The sequence below is a fragment of the Ovis canadensis genome, chromosome X (assembly GCF_042477335.2).
Source record: "Ovis canadensis isolate MfBH-ARS-UI-01 breed Bighorn chromosome X, ARS-UI_OviCan_v2, whole genome shotgun sequence".
Taxonomy (NCBI): Eukaryota; Metazoa; Chordata; class Mammalia; order Artiodactyla; family Bovidae; genus Ovis; species Ovis canadensis.
In genome coordinates this window covers 35342488-35360285 of record NC_091727.1, presented here as the reverse complement: position 1 = coordinate 35360285, position 17798 = coordinate 35342488, and the positions used below count along the sequence as shown (strand labels likewise).

At 41.5% G+C, this 17798-nt stretch overlaps 1 protein-coding gene across 1 annotated transcript in view; it reads left to right on the top strand.

The window, feature by feature from the left end:
• The first annotated feature begins 1831 nt into the window (after positions 1–1831).
• TMEM47 (transmembrane protein 47) overlaps positions 1832–17798 on the top strand; it is a 32186-nt gene continuing 16219 nt past the window's right edge. The window contains exon 1 of the mRNA XM_070291499.1: positions 1832–4754. Coding sequence (XP_070147600.1) covers positions 4529–4754 — 226 coding nt within the window. The 5' untranslated portion in view covers positions 1832–4528. The remainder of the gene's footprint in view (positions 4755–17798) is intronic.

Sequence of the window (17798 nt, the reverse complement as noted above, 5' to 3'; positions counted from 1 at the left end):
GTCATCTCCCATCTCACTTCCAGCCAGATATCCAGATATCTTTTTTTGGTAGGTTTTTATTCAGTGTTTACTGATATAATCCTTGCTTCACTATTTCCATTTTTAGAGTAAATGCAGGTCCACCATCCCAAATACTATAAAACCTTTGGGGCCAGCTGTGTTGAGGAACTCAGCCTTTTTCATATCATTGAATGCTACTGTGGCTCATATGCTGTAAATTAGACAATATCCAACAGGGTTTGCGGCTCCATATTTATTCACGCTAAGTGGAATAAACCAAAACCATAAACAGCCTCACATCAGTTTGTATTTTTTTTTAACCAAATGAATTTGCTACAAACTTATGAAAATGAAAAAAAAAACCAACCTTCTGTCTTGAGAGCTTTTTGTATTATGAAAATGAAGATTTAGGATTATTAGGCTGTATTATACTCTGTAAATTCAACATAATTAAAAGAGGAATGGGGTATTCTAGGAGAATTTGGTTATTTGTTGTTTAAAATGCCTTCTTTTTTTTTAACTTTTGAGAGAGTACAAAGACAATTTCATAGCTGGTATAATGAAGGATGGAGTCACTCAAGTAAGCAGTTGAGACCAAGCCAGAAAGAAAATGAAGCAAAAGGAGCATGGGGTTTAGGGGGCTGAGAGGGGTAGAGAAAGAAGAAAGCCCAAATTAGATGGAACAAAGATAAAGAAAAATATTGGCTGACTAGGAATGGAATCTATAAAGGGAAAGTGATAGAACTTAGAGGAAAAAAGGTAACTTTGACAGCATAGTCAAGAAGTATTCTTAAATATTAGTTTCTTTTAAAAAATATTATTTTCAAATATACACTTTAAACAAACAACAGACTGGTTCCAAATAGGAAAAGGAGTACGTCAAGGCTGTATATGTCACCCTGCTTATTTAACTTCTATGCAGAGTACATCATGAGAAACGCTGGGCTAGAGGAAGCACAAGCTGGAATCAAGATTGCTGGGAGAAATATCAATAACCTCAGATATGCAAATGACACCACCCTTATGGCAGAAAGTGAAGAAGAACTAAAGATCCTCTTGATGAAAGTGAAAGAGGAGAGTGAAAAAGTTAGTTTAAAGCTCAACATTCAGAAAACGAAGATCATGGCGTCTGGTCCCATCATTTCATGGCAGATAGATGGGGAAACAGTGGAAACAGTGGGTGACTTTATTTTTCTGGGCTCCAAAATCATTGCAGATGGTGATTGCAGCCATGAAATTAAAAGACACTTGCTCCTTGGAAGGAAAGTTATGACCAACCTAGATAGCATATTAAAAAGCAGAGACATTACTTTGCCAACAAAGTTCTGTCTAGTCAAGGCTATGGTTTTTCCAGTAGTCATGTATGGGTGTGAGAGTTGGACTGTGAAGACAGCTGAGTGCTGAAGAATTGATGCTTTTGAACTGTGGTGTTGGAGAAGACTCTTGAGAGTCTCTTTGACTGCAAGGAGATCCAACTAGTCCATCCTAAAGGAAATCAGTCCTCAGAGTTCATTGGAAGAACTGATGTTGAAGCTGAAACTCCAATACTTTGGCCACCTGATGGGAAGAGCTGACTCATTTGAAAAGATCTTGATGCTGGGAGGGATTGGGGGCAGGAGGAGAAGGGGATGACAGAGGATGAGATGGTTGGATGGCATCACCGACACAATGGACATGGGTTTGGGTGGCCTCCGGCAGTTGGTGATGGACAGGGAGGCCTGGCGTACTGAAGTTCATGAGGTTGCAAAGAGTCAGACACAACTGAGCGACTGAACTGAACTGAATAGAAAAATATCCCAGGTCTGGTCATCGCTATTAATCGTCATTTATTTTTATTTTTTTTTTATTTTTCAGTGTTCCTTTAGGAATTATTTTCAAGGATAAGCATGTAAGATTATTTTCCTTGGAATGATAGGAGGCCAAAAAGGCTGTTGGAAGTTAGAAGTTAAGGGGCTCAGAGTGCTCTAGCATTCTTCGTTACTGCTAAGTCACTTCAGTCATGTCCGACTCTGTGCGACCCCATAGACGGCAGCCCACCAGGCTCCCCCATCCATGGGATTCTCCAGGCAAGAACACTGGAGTGGGTTGCCATTTCCTTCTCCAATTCTTCGTTAAGGGCAGTAAATATCATGACAGAGAGGTAGGGGTAAGTTGCCAGTTCTCTAATTTCCAAATGTAAGGAAACCATGGGTTTTTATTTCACATTGGATTGGTTCTTATCCTTAAGCCATTTGATACTAATTCAACTGTTTCTTGCATTCAAACTGTTGCTTCAGTCAAAATGTAGTCAGCTCTATGGAAAAATGTGATTGGAAGAAAAGAAACTGTCAGGGCTTCCCTGGTGATCCAGCGGTTAAGACTCCCGAGTTTCCAATACAGGGTACATAGGTTCAACTCCTGGTCAGGGAACTAAGATACCATATGCTTCCCAGTGTGGCCAATAAATAAATAAATAAAATAAAAACAGCAAACAACAAAAACCCAGTTACCCATAAAAAAGTAACTCCTGCAGTGGGAAAGGGTGATGTTTCATTAAAAGAGCAGGCATTTTTTCCATTCTTCCTATTAAAAAAAAAAAGTTATTGATTTTAATTGGAGGCTAATTACAGTATTGTGGTTGTTTTTTCCACACATCGACATGAATCAGCCACGGTTGTACATGTGTCCCTCCATCCTGAACTCCCCCTCACCTCCCTCCCCACATCATCCCTCTGGGTTGTCCCAGAGCACTGGCTTTGAGTGCCTTGCTTGAAGCATGGAACTTGCACTGGTCATTTATTTTACATATGGTAATACACGTTTCAATGCCATTCTCTCAAATTATCCCACCCTTGCCTTCTCTCACATGGATTAAAAGTCTGTTCTTTACATCTGTGTCTCTTTTGCTGTCTTCGTCTAAATTCCATTTACATGCGTTAATATACTGTATTGGTGTTTCTCTGACTTACCTCACTCTGTATATCCAGTCTTCTTTTCTTAACCAGTATTTTTGGGTTTCTCCCCAACTTTCCCAGATAGCTAAAGATCTGGGACCATCCCTACCCCCAACGAACTGTTCAATAAATTGTTTATTTTATAGGAAAAAGGGGAAAGTAGTTAAAGAGATACAAGAGACAGATAACCTACCATTACAAGCTGAACCAATCAATTACAGAATTGCAAATTCAATTTCAAGGTGAGTCTATTCCTCATGTGGGGAGCGGGGGTGGGGGGTGGGGTGGTGGGGGCGGCGTCTCCTTAAAAATCCAGTCAAACCGGATTGAATCCTTAGCCCCAAGCACACAGTAAACGCGGATAGGTTGATTACTTAAAGATATCCCACTTTTCCTATGCCAGGCCCTGGGCCAGGTCTTCCAGGCACCGGAAAAGGTTAATGCCATTTACAGACTCAGATCCAACTTGGCATAATGTAAAGCCCAATGAATAAAGGTTTTAGACAACGCGCGAAGAACACAGCAGCCGGTAAGCAAGTAAGGTTTACATCACATTTTGTGGAAGCTCTCCTTCCCATTTTAGCTCCTGCGTTCGTTCCCTGAGCAAGCGCCCTTCCTAGGGGGCACGAAAATAGGCGAGCTCAGAGAATAGAAGCGCCGGTAAGCTGGCGGAGAAAGTTAGGAAATAGGGAAAACTGGGGGGTGGGGGGAGATGACTTGCTCCAAGACTAGGTCTATCCTGAGTTTGAAAAGAGAGTACTTTCGTCACTTTTCTCCATGTTCCAAATCCCCGGGATAAGAAATTGGCAGGGCGGGAGGGGGCGTGTTACATCACTGAGAGACCCTCCCTTGGCTCCAGTGGCCACATCCCAGGAAACCTAGGAATCTACAGCTGACGCCTTCTAGAAAAGGACCCACCCCAGCTCCCTAAGAAAAGGAAACCCACGTGACGGGAGGGGGCGGGAGCGGGAAACCAGGCGACCCCGGAGCAAGCGCGGCCAGGGGCGGGGCCGGGGGCCCCGCGGCTTCGAGGAATCGCCCGGCGCAGCGGTTCGGAGGCGGAGGGATCGCACCGGGCTCTGGCAGGATAGAGGACTCGCTGAGCGCGCACCAGGCACGCGGGGCCGAGAAAGAAGGGATCCGCTCTGCGCGCACCGGGCACGGGCGGGGCGGACGCGAGCCTCTCGCGCGGGGAGCCGGGAGCCGGAGCCGGAGCCTGACGCCGCCTGGGTGCTGACCGCTGCCCCTCCTCGCTCGGCGCCGCCTCCCGCAGCCGGGGAGGGGCCGGGGCGGAGCGAGCGAGCCGGGCAGCGCCGGGGAGGAGCGGGCGCGGGCAGAACGCGGCGCGGGGCCGGCTGCGAGGGTCCGCGGCGGGATCGGCATCGCTGCGGCTGCCTACGACCCGGTGCCCGGCCGCCCGCCCCACAGACCCACCTTCGCGGCGCGGCGAGAAGCGCGCGGAGCTCCGAGGGAGCGAGTCCCCGCGCGCGCGGCGGCTCGGCTGCTTCCCTCTGTGGGAGGTCAGGCTCCCGGCTCTCCGGACCCGCCTGGCGTCCTCGTCTCCCGCGCGGCGGGCCGGCTGCGGCGCCCGGGGCATGGCTTCGGCGGGCAGCGGCATGGAGGAGGTGCGCGTGTCGGTGTTGACCCCGCTGAAGCTGGTCGGGCTGGTGTGCATCTTCCTGGCGCTGTGTCTGGATCTGGGGGCCGTGCTGAGCCCGGCCTGGGTCACGGCCGACCACCAGTACTACCTGTCCCTGTGGGAGTCCTGCCGGAAACCCGCCAGCTTGGACATCTGGCACTGCGAGTCCACGCTCAGCAGCGGTGAGGGCCCGGCGCGCCGCGACCCCTGTCTCCCGCCCCGGACCGCCCTGCGCCCCGCTGCCTGGACGGCTACCTCCTCTACCTCCCAGCCCCCATTCTGTGTCCCCCGACCCTAGTCCGTCCCCTTCATGCTGGCCCTTCGCGGATTCTCGGGCTCCAGCCACCTCCCCGATCCCCACCCCTCCCCTCTCCCCAGTCCGGGTCGCCGAACCTAGTGCAATGCCCCAAGCCCTCTCCTCCGTGGCTATTCCTCCGGCTCTGGAGTAACACGTATGCTATATTGTTATCATTTAAGGCGAGAACCGTGTGGTTGTGTTGAAAATGCAACGACTTCCACACCCCCGTTAAAAAAAAAAAAAAAGTAAAAGCGCCCCAACTCCACCGGGATACTGTGGGCTCTCTGCCTTCCCCACTTTCTTCTCTCTAGGAGAAATTTGCCTGAGTTTACCTCTTGGTGCCCGCGTTTCTGTCTGTTGTCTTCCTCTTTATCTGGCTTGTCCCCGATGAGTTTCGGTTTGGATTTTAGTTCCTTAAATTTTTGAGGGATGTGGAAAGTTGGGAAAGGGACAGGCTTTAATTTCCTTTCCTTTTTTGGTGACACAGTCCTTGGTTAAGAGTTGCTCTTCCTTCTTTCCCACTCCAAATGCCTTCCCTGTCCTCCAGATCTTTCTCTTCTGCATGAGGTACTCACGAGATGCCTGGAAAGTTGTGGCTTACTCAGGCAGCACTGGAAGCTGCAAAGGGATGGGGTGGAGGATGGAGAAGGTAGTCCCCGGGGGAGGGGGGCGGCTTTTCTGCTTTACTCTCTCCTTGAGCCCCGGTTGCCTTCCCCTGCACTCCAGTTACGCCCTTAGCAGAAATCTGCCAAAATTCGGATTTCTTCCTGTAAACCGCTATTACTTGCTAATCTTGATTCTTCAGCTGCTGGTGTCAGTGCAGAGAAAGGGGAATAAAAGAGGACCTGGCTGTGATTTTGCACACCTACACGTGCACCCCTGAGAAACTCATTAGATTCCTTCGTGACAGTTTCATGTCTTCTCTGGGACTGTTTATAAAGCTTTACTGAAAACGTGCCAAGTTCTAGGCAAGTTGAAATAGGAAAAAAAGCCACAAAAATCAGATTTACTTTTGTCTTTCTTTTCTTGTTATAAGGGAAATTAGTTCAGTTGCTTTAGTTTCTTCCATAAATTTGATTGTGTTTACAAAAGGCTTTTTTCTTTGATATTACCTCAAAATTTCCATTGAAGGATTTTGTCTTTGTTGCTTAATTCACTGTGGAGGGGACTGGTTGGCAGCGGGAGGTCAACATTTAGGTCTTTTAATTTTTTCAGGCTTGGTTGTTTACAACTAAAGATAAAATAAATCGGTAAAATGCCTTTCTTCAGTAACCAGGGGATCCAAATAAACTTTGGAGAGAATATCTTTTCTTTCTCTACTCCAGTAGAAATGGAAATTTATGTAGGAATGCCAGCTTCAGCACGTCTCCTTAGCAACGTGAATCTTTTGCCCCTTTCTCACTGTCTCCTGAAATAATAGCCCCCTTATTGCATAGACTTTTCAGATAGGTTAGAGAAACGAGCTTCAACTCTCATTTTCTTTTCAGGCCCATATCCTTTTCTCTCGACCAGGAATGTGGGGAATGGGGAGAAGACAGCTCGAGTTTTTAGAGCGTCAGCAGTGTTTGCTAATTTCCTTAATTGCCTCCATACCCATTTATCTCTGCTTTTTTCCTCTCGAAACAAGGAAAAAGGGAGACACAAGCTTAATGCAAATATAGTGATAATAGGACTCTGCAAGGTAAAAATCAGAGACGGGTACAGTTTCTGATTTTTTCCCCCCTCTGAGCCCGTTATTCTGTCCTCTTGCAGAAACTCATACTCCAGCATTTATTTCTTTTTTCGTTCCTGAAAATAGTTTTCATCCTAGGAAAAAAGTATACCTCAGAAGCGAACGGGGGTGGTGGAGATGGTTTGGTTGGAGGCTATCTGAAACAAGTTCTTGACTTGCTTTATGTAGTAGCAGTTCGTTTTTCCTCCCCATGGTGGTGGGTGGGGAGGGTGCAGGAGGAAAGGAAACACAATATGGAAAATTGCTCCATCTCGCCACTTTACAAAGTCTGTTTTCTTACAGTGTTTGGTGGACTCGAAGCTTCTGTTCACCAGTATTCTGAAACAAGGGGGGGAAGCTTGAAGTGAAACGAGCAGTTCTTTCCTTGCCCGTTCCAAAGGGCAGGCAGCTTTTCTCAGTCTGTTTGCTGTGTTGAATAGCAGAAAGCAGGGAGGGCAACGTCTTCTCTGAAGATTTTAAGAGATCCACTTCATTGTCTCTCGAAATGAATTGCCTCAGGAGGAACCACCAAGGACAGTTTTACTGAAGGCCCTTTACCAGCATCTTCAGGGCTTAATTAAAAACCTTTGTCTTAATTAGAATTAAAACTGCCGTGAAGAGGCAAGCTTGTAAATACAGAAGGGAAATTTCAGGAATGTTTCTACTGATGGCAGTATGTCCTACTTAGGCCCAGTTTTTACAGAAACTTTCCTCTCAGCCATTATTTTTACAGGTGCGTTTTTAATTTTGGTACCAAATATGCATCGTTTACTGCTTATAACCTGTTTTATGGTTTTAAGCAAAAGCAGAACCGTGCCTTTTTTGTCCTGGTGTATTGAAGGTTGCGTCAGCACTTCTAGTATGAACCAGTTGGTGTCGGTCAACCGTAATGCTTTTTTCTGGTGTCCCAATTCTGTTTATGGGGGACTGCCCAGGCATTCATCTTTAAGCTATAAATTTCCCAAAAAGACCAATGAGAAAATGGCTAATAGACTGGCATTCACAGTGAAAACACGAAAAAAAAAAAAAGAAAAAGTATGTTTGTTAGGAAGTTTAGAATAGGTAGTCCTCATATGGCTGTCGGCCACAGAATTTCTAAGGATGGTTTTCCCCACTTCTGATTTTGGCGGTCTTTTAATACATCTTAAATATTTCTTTTAAATGATAGTAATGTTTTAGACATTTGCTTAGTCACATTTAATTTAGATAACTTTTTTCTAGAATATAATTTTTATAGAGTTTCACAGCCATAGCAATTACAAGAGAAATCCTTAGTACAAATAGGATTACTCAGTGTATACAGAATGCTGAGACCCTAAACTTAACTTCAAAAATACTGTATAACCTCTTTGGGTGATTTTATGTTTCTTCTATAAAATTTATAAATACATAGCTATTTCATATAAATCAGATTGCTTTTTTGATGTCTGTGTTACTTATTGACTAAGCAAAATGCAAGTATGTGCAGATGGCCAAATGAACACAATTTACTGAGAGTAATTTTGGAATATAACAAGTGGCAATTATCTATCTTTCTATCCACAAAATACTTGATCAGATAGTTAGTGCCTTTTTCATACAATATTGTTAACATCATCCATGCACTGCCCTAAAAATAGCTCTATTTGTAACATGAGTCACTGGCAGTTTTGAAATGGCAGTGCACTGTATGCTAATAACAGGTGAATATTATTATTTTCAGTTGACGGGTTCTTTTAAGAGTGCTTTGTATGTAGCTCATTTTTTAAAAACTGATATAAAAATCCACTTTAAAAGGCATTATAAGAAAACCTGTCTAAACACCTGCAAATCTTAGAAAACTTGAGGTACAGTGGTTCTGAGTTCAGATGTGTATCATGTATGCATATTTTGAATCCACACTTTCATTGGAAAACTGAATTTCCTTGGAAAACTTCACAATATGATTTACTCCAGGGAAGGTTCAGCTTGTTGCTTGAAATGAGTTGATACTGATATATGTTTACAAATAGCTTGGCAAGCTGGGGAGGTCATGACAGTTATACTCTATTCTGGCTTCCTAAAAGAGAACAGGACTAGAACAAAAGAATTTATTTAACCTATACGGCGTAGACTGATGGAAAATTATTCAAAGAGCAGCACTTAGCATTGAAACTTTCTTGTTTAATAATCCAGAGAAGACGAAGTATAACATTTCAAGATCCTCATGGTGATTTTCTTTTAAGGTCTCCTAAGATTCTGAAGTTCCCCAGATTGACTTTTACAAAGGACATTTTAATTTGTGGGCAGATATAATTCTTCTTTTGCTCACAATCATAGAATGATTGTAATCTCCAGGGGGCCATTTAGATCAATCTTTGTCAGCTAAGGGATTTGATGAATATGTGAGAAGCCTGGCCTTTCATAAAACAGTTCAAAACCAAACCAAAACAAACAAAAGCATATTTCAAGCAATAGATTTTGCCTGCTGTCAGGAATAAATTTGAAGAATCACTTTCAAGTTTAATAGTAAACCAGGGAACCCTGGCATACTGTAGTCCACGGGGTCACAAAGAGTCGGACACAACTTAGTGACTAAACAACAGCCACAACAACAATCCTTTTCACTAATATATCTAGTACTCCACCATTTCCGTAAGTGGGCTTGGTGGTGGTGGTGTTCAGTTGCTAGGTCATGTCCGACTCTTTGAGACCCTATGGACTGCTGCTGCTGCGGCTGCTGCTAAGTCGCTTCAGTTGTGTCCGACTGTGCGATCCCATAGACGGCAGCCCACCAGGCTCCACCATCCCTGGGATTCTCCAGGCAAGAACACTGAAGTGGGTTGCCATTCCCTTCTCCAATGCATGAAAGTGAAAAGTGAAAGTGAAGTCACTCAGTCGTGTCTGACCCTCAGTGACCCCATGGACTGCAGCCTTCCAGGCTCCTCCATCCATGGGATTTTCCAGGCAAGAGTACTGGAGTGGGGTGCCATTGCCTTCTCCACCCTATGGACTACTGTTCCCAAATAAGTCCCTGGATTATATAACCTGAATATCACAGCAATGTTTGTATGAACTATCCTATATTATAGCATAATCCTGTAAGAGGGCAGAGTAGTGTTGTGAAGAATACACGAGGGAGGCTTTGGATTCAAGCTGCCCTGAACTTGGCCACTTCCCAATTATATGACCTCATAAAACTTACTTAACATCTTCACATGGTTTGCCATGAAGATTAAACATACATACATACCTGCTCATTAGGGTTGCATTTCTTCCTTATTGTATATTCAGAGAAGCAAACCCAAAATGATATATTCTTTTTCGTTAATTGAGGACTTTTTCTTCCTTAGGTGGTAAACTTTTTTTTTTCCTCGCACCAAATGATTAAGTATGTTGTTCATCTCAAATTTAAGTTTTGAAAGGTACTACCCAGCATTTAACAGTGCTCGTGGTTGATCCTAATCACAAAATTATTACCTACTATCGACCTTTTATTCAGTACTATTCCAGGCCAGACATCTCACTTATTCCAAGTATTGAATAAATTTGAAATGTAGGTAATGATACCCCCTATATTATTGAGAAAGTGAAAGTGAAGTGGCTCAGTTGTGTCCAACTCTTTGGGACCCCATGGACTGTGGCCTACCAGGCTCCTCCGTCCATTGAATTTTCCAGGCAAGAAGGCTAGGCATTTTTGTACATTTACCAAGTCTTCAATCAGTGGTGGAGACAGGTTTTTTCCAAGAGTGTTCCAGTTATTACAGCTGGAAAACAAACCACCTCCAAAGTTAGTGGTGTCAAATAACATTTATTTAATAATGTCCATGACTTTGGTGGGTCAGGAATTAAGATAGGGTGTGATGAGGATGCCTTGTCGCTGCTCTTGGATGTCTGGAGCTGGGGCCCAGGGTGATTTGAATGGCTGGAAACTAGAACATGCAGCACTGCAGGATCCTCTTCCAAATAATTTCACAAGGTTTGACACATTGGTGGGAATGGCTGGGAGGCTGGGACTGGTCTGTCTAGCATGGTCTCGGGATAGTTGACTTCTTACAGGATGAGTAGTTTTCCTGAGAGCAAGGGTTGGAAAAGAACCAGTCTCCTGTCAGAACCAGCCTGGGAAATCAGAGGAGCCATATGTACAGCCCGGATTCCAGGGGAAGAGAACTGGGTTCTATTTCTTGATGGAGCAGTGGCAAGGTCACATTGTAGAAAAGCATGTAGGATAGGAAATATTGTTGGGCCACGTTTGCTAGTCTGACACTAGAGTCTAACTACAAATCTGCCTTCTTTATTGCCTCTGAAGAACAAAGACAACTACATAGCTCCTTTCTTTGAGAAATTTGAATCAACTATATAAATAATGTTTGGCTGGGGTGAAAGCTGCCCTCAACCAACACATGGCTTTAATGATTAGTCACCTGTATGGGATTTCTCTGGATTTGGAAGGAAATGAACTCAAGAACCTAACCTGCCTACAGACAATGCTTTTCTCTGTCTATATATAAACATCTAAAGTCGTTTTTGGTTTATAGTCTCAAAAGGATCAAACTGATTGAGAATGCATGTGTGCATGCTCAGTTGTGTCCGACTCTTTGTGACCCCATGGACTGTAGCCCACCAGGCTCCTCTGTCCACTGAATTCTACAGGCAAGAAAACTAGAGTGGGTTGCCATTCCCTTCTCCAGTGGATCGTCCCCACCCAGGGATCAAACTTGTGTTTCCTGCATTGGCAGGTTGATTCTTTACCACTGAGCTACCTGGGAAGCCCCCATCTGGCTTCCTAATTTGATACTTTATGTTGCATGATAAAATTTTTGCCATTTTAGAAAGTTTTGTATGAGTCTGATGAAATGGTTTGTACATGAGCACTACAATGTTAAAAAGTTAAAAGTTCCAGACAGCAGTTAAATTTTATAGTGCTAGAAAGTTATGAGAGTTGCAGAGGTTTTTTGTTTGCTTGTTTTTTTTATTATTTTAATAACATGATTCTTTTGATAATTGCCCATATGTTGAATCACAGAATCATACCACATTTGGACTAGAAAAGATTTTTTAAAATAATCTTGCCCAATTGAATTTATTGCATAGATAAAAAAATGAGTTGAGACAAAATATTAAAGACTCAATAGAGAGATTGTGAGGGATTGTTGACTACCATCATGTATGGAAGGGCTTCCCAGGTGGCACCAGGGGGGAAGAACCCTCCTGCCTACATAGGATACATAAGAGATGCGGGTTTGATCCTTGGGTCAGGAAGATCCGCTGGAGGTGGAAATGACAACCCATTCCAGTATTCTTGCCTGGAGAATCCCATGGACAGAAGAACCTGGGAGGCTGCAGACCATGGGGTCGCAAAGGGTTGAACACAACTGAAACGACTTAGCACACACAGCACATCATGTATGGAGTTTTGGATGAAGTTAAGGATTACTGTGAAATAGGTATCTACTTTTTACAAGATTATTTATTTATCATCCAAGATTTCATTTTCCTATGGAATTTAAAGAGTTTTCAAGTAGACTGATACATGTTTATTATCATCATGTTTATTTATTATCATCAAATTTTACAGTTGCTGTGGCTAGTCCTTAAAAATCAACAAAAAGTTATTTTTCTTCAAATTTCTCCATGATCGTCTACTTTAAAACAACTACTTAATTTTAAGTTGAAAACAACTTCCAAAAAAGTCTTTGGAAGCCAGCCATGCAAGTTTCTTAAATTGACTATATGCAAATAAATTTTACTAGATCAACTTATTACTGCATTCTGGTTTTATTTTTTTTTAAGATACACTTACTTATCAAGTGACAGATTTTTCCTTAAGCAGAATTTCATCCTCACATGTCAAAGGTCATGGACAGTTAAGTCTTAACAGTCTTTTCAAAGTATTGGATCATCTCCCTTGAAAATTAGACAAGGACACCTTCTTTACCCTTTTTTGCTGCTATATTTGTTTGGGATGTTTGAGACATTAGTAGACCATCAATTTTCTGTTCTACTGTAGTGTTGCTTTTGGCACCAAAGACTCTCATTAATAAAACAATAACCCCAACAAAAATGAAGCATCCATGGTTCCCAGAAAACCAGGAAAAAATATATCTAGATTATTTTGTCTCTAACAGCTTATTAACTGTTGTGAGATTTTAAATGATAGTTTAATGAGCCATTTTTTCAAGGTAATGTCACATATCTTGATTCTATCTTTATAAAATATATGTGTTAGGCAAAACAATGATACAAAATAGAAGTTAGGACCCCAAGTCACATAGTCTCTATGCATGAAAAAGCACACCCACGAAAGAACTCAAATTTCCATTGAAGGATTTTTCTGTCATGTTTTAAGGTCCTTAAACCAAATGTTCATTGTCATGCATAGCACTTTGTGAATGCAACCTGTAGTCTATTCCTAGCACTAAGAGGTGACTTAAACAGAAAAATGTCCAGGGAGGGTCTTTCCTATGTCCTCTTATGTATCCAAGGAGTTAACTTCGTTGAAACATATTCATTGATTTCCTAGCAGGGAGTGGGCTTTGTCCTGGTACAAAGTCAACCAGTCTTTCTGGTGGTGAGAGCAAGGTGATTAATGAAACAAACGGCTTCTTTTAAACAAGTTGATGAAATAATATAAATGGACGAAGTAGTATGAAGGAGAAAATAAATATAAATTCACCTTTTGCAGGGGGACAAAGAGGGGCCCTCATCTAAAGAAGCTTGTTGATAGGGAACTGGTGGGAGCACTAGCTTGCCAAACTTGTTCCTCCATATTTACTAGGGGCATTTTAATACTGATCGTGGGTGACTGGCTGGCTGTCTTCCATCTGCTCTTTGATTATTATTAGCTACACTAAACCCATCACAAAAGCTTTTTAGTTGCTTAGAGGCAGGTCACCCACTCTTAGTCTTGGCATGGATTTTCTTCTTGTTGTTTTTCCAAATAATGAAGTTATTCAAATTGTAACTTTCTTAGGTTTTTTCCAAAGAATGGAGAAGGAACAATCTTTGATGTAACAAACACATCACAAGTTTATGTACTATGATTAGTAATTACTGTTGAGAAATACCAATACCCATTAGTTAATATTAGTTACCATTAAATGCAGATGTAAGCTTTCTGATATAATACTTGGTAAGAAACAGCAGTCATTAGCAGTAACGGTGTCTTTCTTTCTTGTCTAAATATTGAAACATACTCTAATAGTAGGGTTTCTGCTAAGCACAATGGTTTGCTAAGTATACAGTGGTTTTATTTGGGGGAAAAACACCATATGTTATGGTGTTTAGATGATAAATCATATTTCCGCCAAATTCTGTGAAGCAGCTGAAGTGCCCCTTTATAAAGAAAGAAGAATGTGTGTTCATCAAGCATCAACACAAAACAACTCAAATGTCTTGAACGTAACTGTCACATATTGAAAATTGATAGCCTGTTTGACACTCTTAGACCACCAGAATTACCACCAAAATGTTAGTAAAATTGACCTGTACTTTGGTCATTAGAATTGTTGTATTATATATTTTGATGGTTACTTGGGGTCATTTATGTGCTTAAAATCAGGTGGGTACTGTACTTTTGACCCATTTTTTTACTCCAAAGATGGGCCTAAAGAGTAAGACTTAAATCGTATTGTTGCCAACTTGATTAACATGAGTTTGTTTTTTTTTTTAATTTTAAAATCTTTAATTCTTACATGCATTCCCAAACATGAACCCCCCTCCCACCTCCCTCCCCAAAACATCTCTCTGGGTCATCCCCATGCACCAGCCCCAAGCATGCTGCATCCTGCGTCAGACATAGACTGGCGATTCAATTCACATGATAGTATGCATGTTAGAATGTCATTCTCCCAAATCATCCCACCCTCTCCCTCTCCCTCTGAATCCAAAAGTCCGTTATACACATCTCTGTCTCTTTCCCTGTCTTGCATACAGGGTCAAAGTAGGTGCTTCTTTCTGGCGTTCCACTTAACCTTCTGCAGCCCGCTGCACAGTGTCTAAACTCTGTCATTTTATGAAAGACACAGAGTTATTGTCCATAAATATTTGTTTGCACGTGAAGAATGTTAGTTTTGATGTTAGTTGTTTGAGAAAAGAGACGGTCCTTTTAATTTTTGAAGTTAGAATCCAGACTCTTCTTTTGGCTGCCTTTGTTTGTATCTCATGGAACAGTGGAAAATTAATGCAATGCTGATGGATTTAGGTCAGAATGCAACTTAGCCAAGAAAACAAAGTTTAAAGTCCCTCAGTAATGGTTCTGGTTTTCCATTTCATCGGCCAAATGCAGAGTAAACTTTAGAGAGAACTTCTGGATAACTTGTGAGGCAGTGTCAAGATCATAGGAAAGAATACTCTTCTAGGTTGAAGACTGATTTTTATTGCACTTATAGATACCATTTTGGTTAATATTCTTTTCCAGAATTCAAAGGTAAATATATAAGTGCCTGTCTGGCAAATTTGAATGTAATTATAAAAGTTATTAAAATCAATATTTTACTTTGGGATGAGAATTATAGGAATAGTGAGAATCGTGCATTAAAACATTAGAATACACTTGGGGAAGTACTACCCGGTCCAGCTGTGGGAGCTGAATTTATAAGGGTAAAAATCTGTTTCTTCATTACTTTTTAATTATATCTAATTTGCTAAAGAAGTGACAGTTGTGTGCTCAGGGATTTACATATGTAGAACTCATCTTAGCGTATAAACAATACCTACAGAATTAAATAAATTAGCCAGTGTTTGATGAGATAAAGGTTTTGAAATGAGACAGGTGGAGGAAAGCTTTAGGCACTGGTGTGGTACACTGACCTTGGCTCAAAGAGTGTGGAAAATGTATCATCATTTAGATTTTGCCTTTCCCGAAAATCAGAAGTAAATTTTGACCATGAATTCCCCAAGGGAATGTGAAGTCTCCAATTTGGCAGCTGTAATGTGGCCCATAGAATTTTCATAATGCAGTAGCAATTTCAGGCCAGTCTCATGTATTAGACTGTTAAGTAAGTCAGCACAATTCTGCAGAATACTAAAGCATTTATAGACATTGGAGGCTCTGGCACCAGCTAATAAAAATACCTTGAAAGAGGATTTGAATTTAATTCCTGAGTTGCATATTAATGTTGGACTTGATGTTACGATATAAGTGCCCAATTTTTATTCTCTTACTACAAGGGAACTTATAACATTGTGTGTGTATTATATATATATATTTATTTATGTATTTATTATTTCTTCCTTTTCCTTTTTATTTTCTGTTAGAGAAAGCTCTCATAGGGAAGTGCATACTTACCTGAAGCCTTGGCGTTTGTAGGTGCAGTGCCAGTGCCTCCAGTGTGCCACTGTGTCAGTTTTGCCAAAATACTCTTAGGTGGAACTACAACCTGAAATGGCAGCCTCATTTCAGGTTGTATTTCCATTTCCAAAACATCCCTTCCAGCCTGTTTGAGACCTAACCAGTTTATGGACCAAGGCTGTACATTATTTCCTCAAAACCGATTATCACTTATTCTCTCAGGTCTTAGAAACCAGACTCAGATTTCAAATCAGCTGGCCTGACATTGAACAATGACCAATTTTAATTGAACAGAGCACTGCAGTTTGTGAAACAGCATTATGGCCATTGATGTTCTGCAGAGCTGGTTTATGTTCACTGCTCCACTACAGTATCAGTTTATCATTTATAGAAATGTATAAAACTAATGCAGAGTAATAAATCTCTAAGGACTCTTAACGCTTCATCTGATTAAATACTGTGGGGGCTATAAAATTGGGGAACTAAGATTGATGCAGAAATTAACCAATTATGAGAACTTAAAATAGATGATTTTTTTTGAAGAAATGGAGCTAAAAATTGAGAATTTTATGATATTTTGTTTTGTAGATACTGAATGTGGGATAGCAAGTATTTGTGGCATGTAAACCTTCTCATGGAAAAAGCAATTCGCATAGAGATTTTTGGTCATTTATTATGCTATTAATGTAAAATTGCCCAGTCCTATAGTATATAACAAAACATTTTATATGTATATATCCTTATTAAATCTACATTTGCTAGATAAGTAAGTATATATCTTTGTAAACAGGAATCCCAGCCTATTAATTAATGGCCATTAGTAGTTATCTGTAAAAGTATTTTGGATTTGTTTTATTCCCCATTTCCTAGTTTTGTTCAGTAAGAAAGAGGAAAGTGGCATCAGACCAATCTACATAGTCCTGACTTTATCTATGAGGCAGGTCCTAATATTTGGACAATGGATTCTGTTGCTATTTGCTGAAAGCGACACTAGTGCTAAACCTTGAAAACTGCCCTGAGCCTGCTTAACTATGGTAGCCATATCAAACCACTTCTTCAACCTATTGATTGATACTCAGCTCGTCAGTGAGTTAAAGCTTTGGTCCTGGGCAACCTGCCTGAGTGATTCATTCCGAATGGTTATAGTGACAACAATCCCCAAACTTGGCACTGTCCACCAGGGATCCAACCTCAGTACTGCAGTCTCAGCCTCAGCTTCTGGCCAGGACAGTAGCAGATATATGTGGCCCAATTCTAGTCTAGTCTCTCTCGGAAAATAAAAATGACTTTTCTGCCTGAGCCGGTATAACTATGGTTGTGGCCCAAAGGGAAGGGTAGCAATATCACAAGAGTGGAGATGCTGGTGATTGGTGCTCTTTTTTCACTATGTCTGAAGTGACTTTCTCATTAGCTACAGCCTCAATACTCGAAGTGAATATAGGACATATAGAAGAAAATCAGAACTGGTTGTATTCATCTGTTTTTAAAACTATTTCCTGTGCTGTCAGAGGTTCTCTTCCTAATTAGGTTCTAGTCCCTTTTAATACTTCTTATTCCTCTCGTAGTTTTTCTTGCACTTTATTGGCTTTCCATATGAAATAAAGTATTACTGTGTTAAGGAAATTGAACATTATGTGAGATTAGGATTGTTTTGCAGTAATCTGTTGCTATGCTGAATAAGCACCACTTTGTACTCCTGTACTAGTCCGTTTATCAGATTGACTTCATTTTGAAATTATTATGTCTGAGAGGCCTAGAAGAAAGTTTAGCATTTTAAAATGATACACAGGCATAGACCAGAGGTCAGTAAACTATAGTCTGAGGGTCAGAACCAGCCTCCCACTTGTTTTTGTAGATACAGTTTTCTTGGCACAACCATGCTCGTTTATTTACATACTGTCTTGGGCTGCTTTCACACACAGTGTGGTAGAGTTGAGTAGTTATAACAGAGGCCATGACCTGCAAAG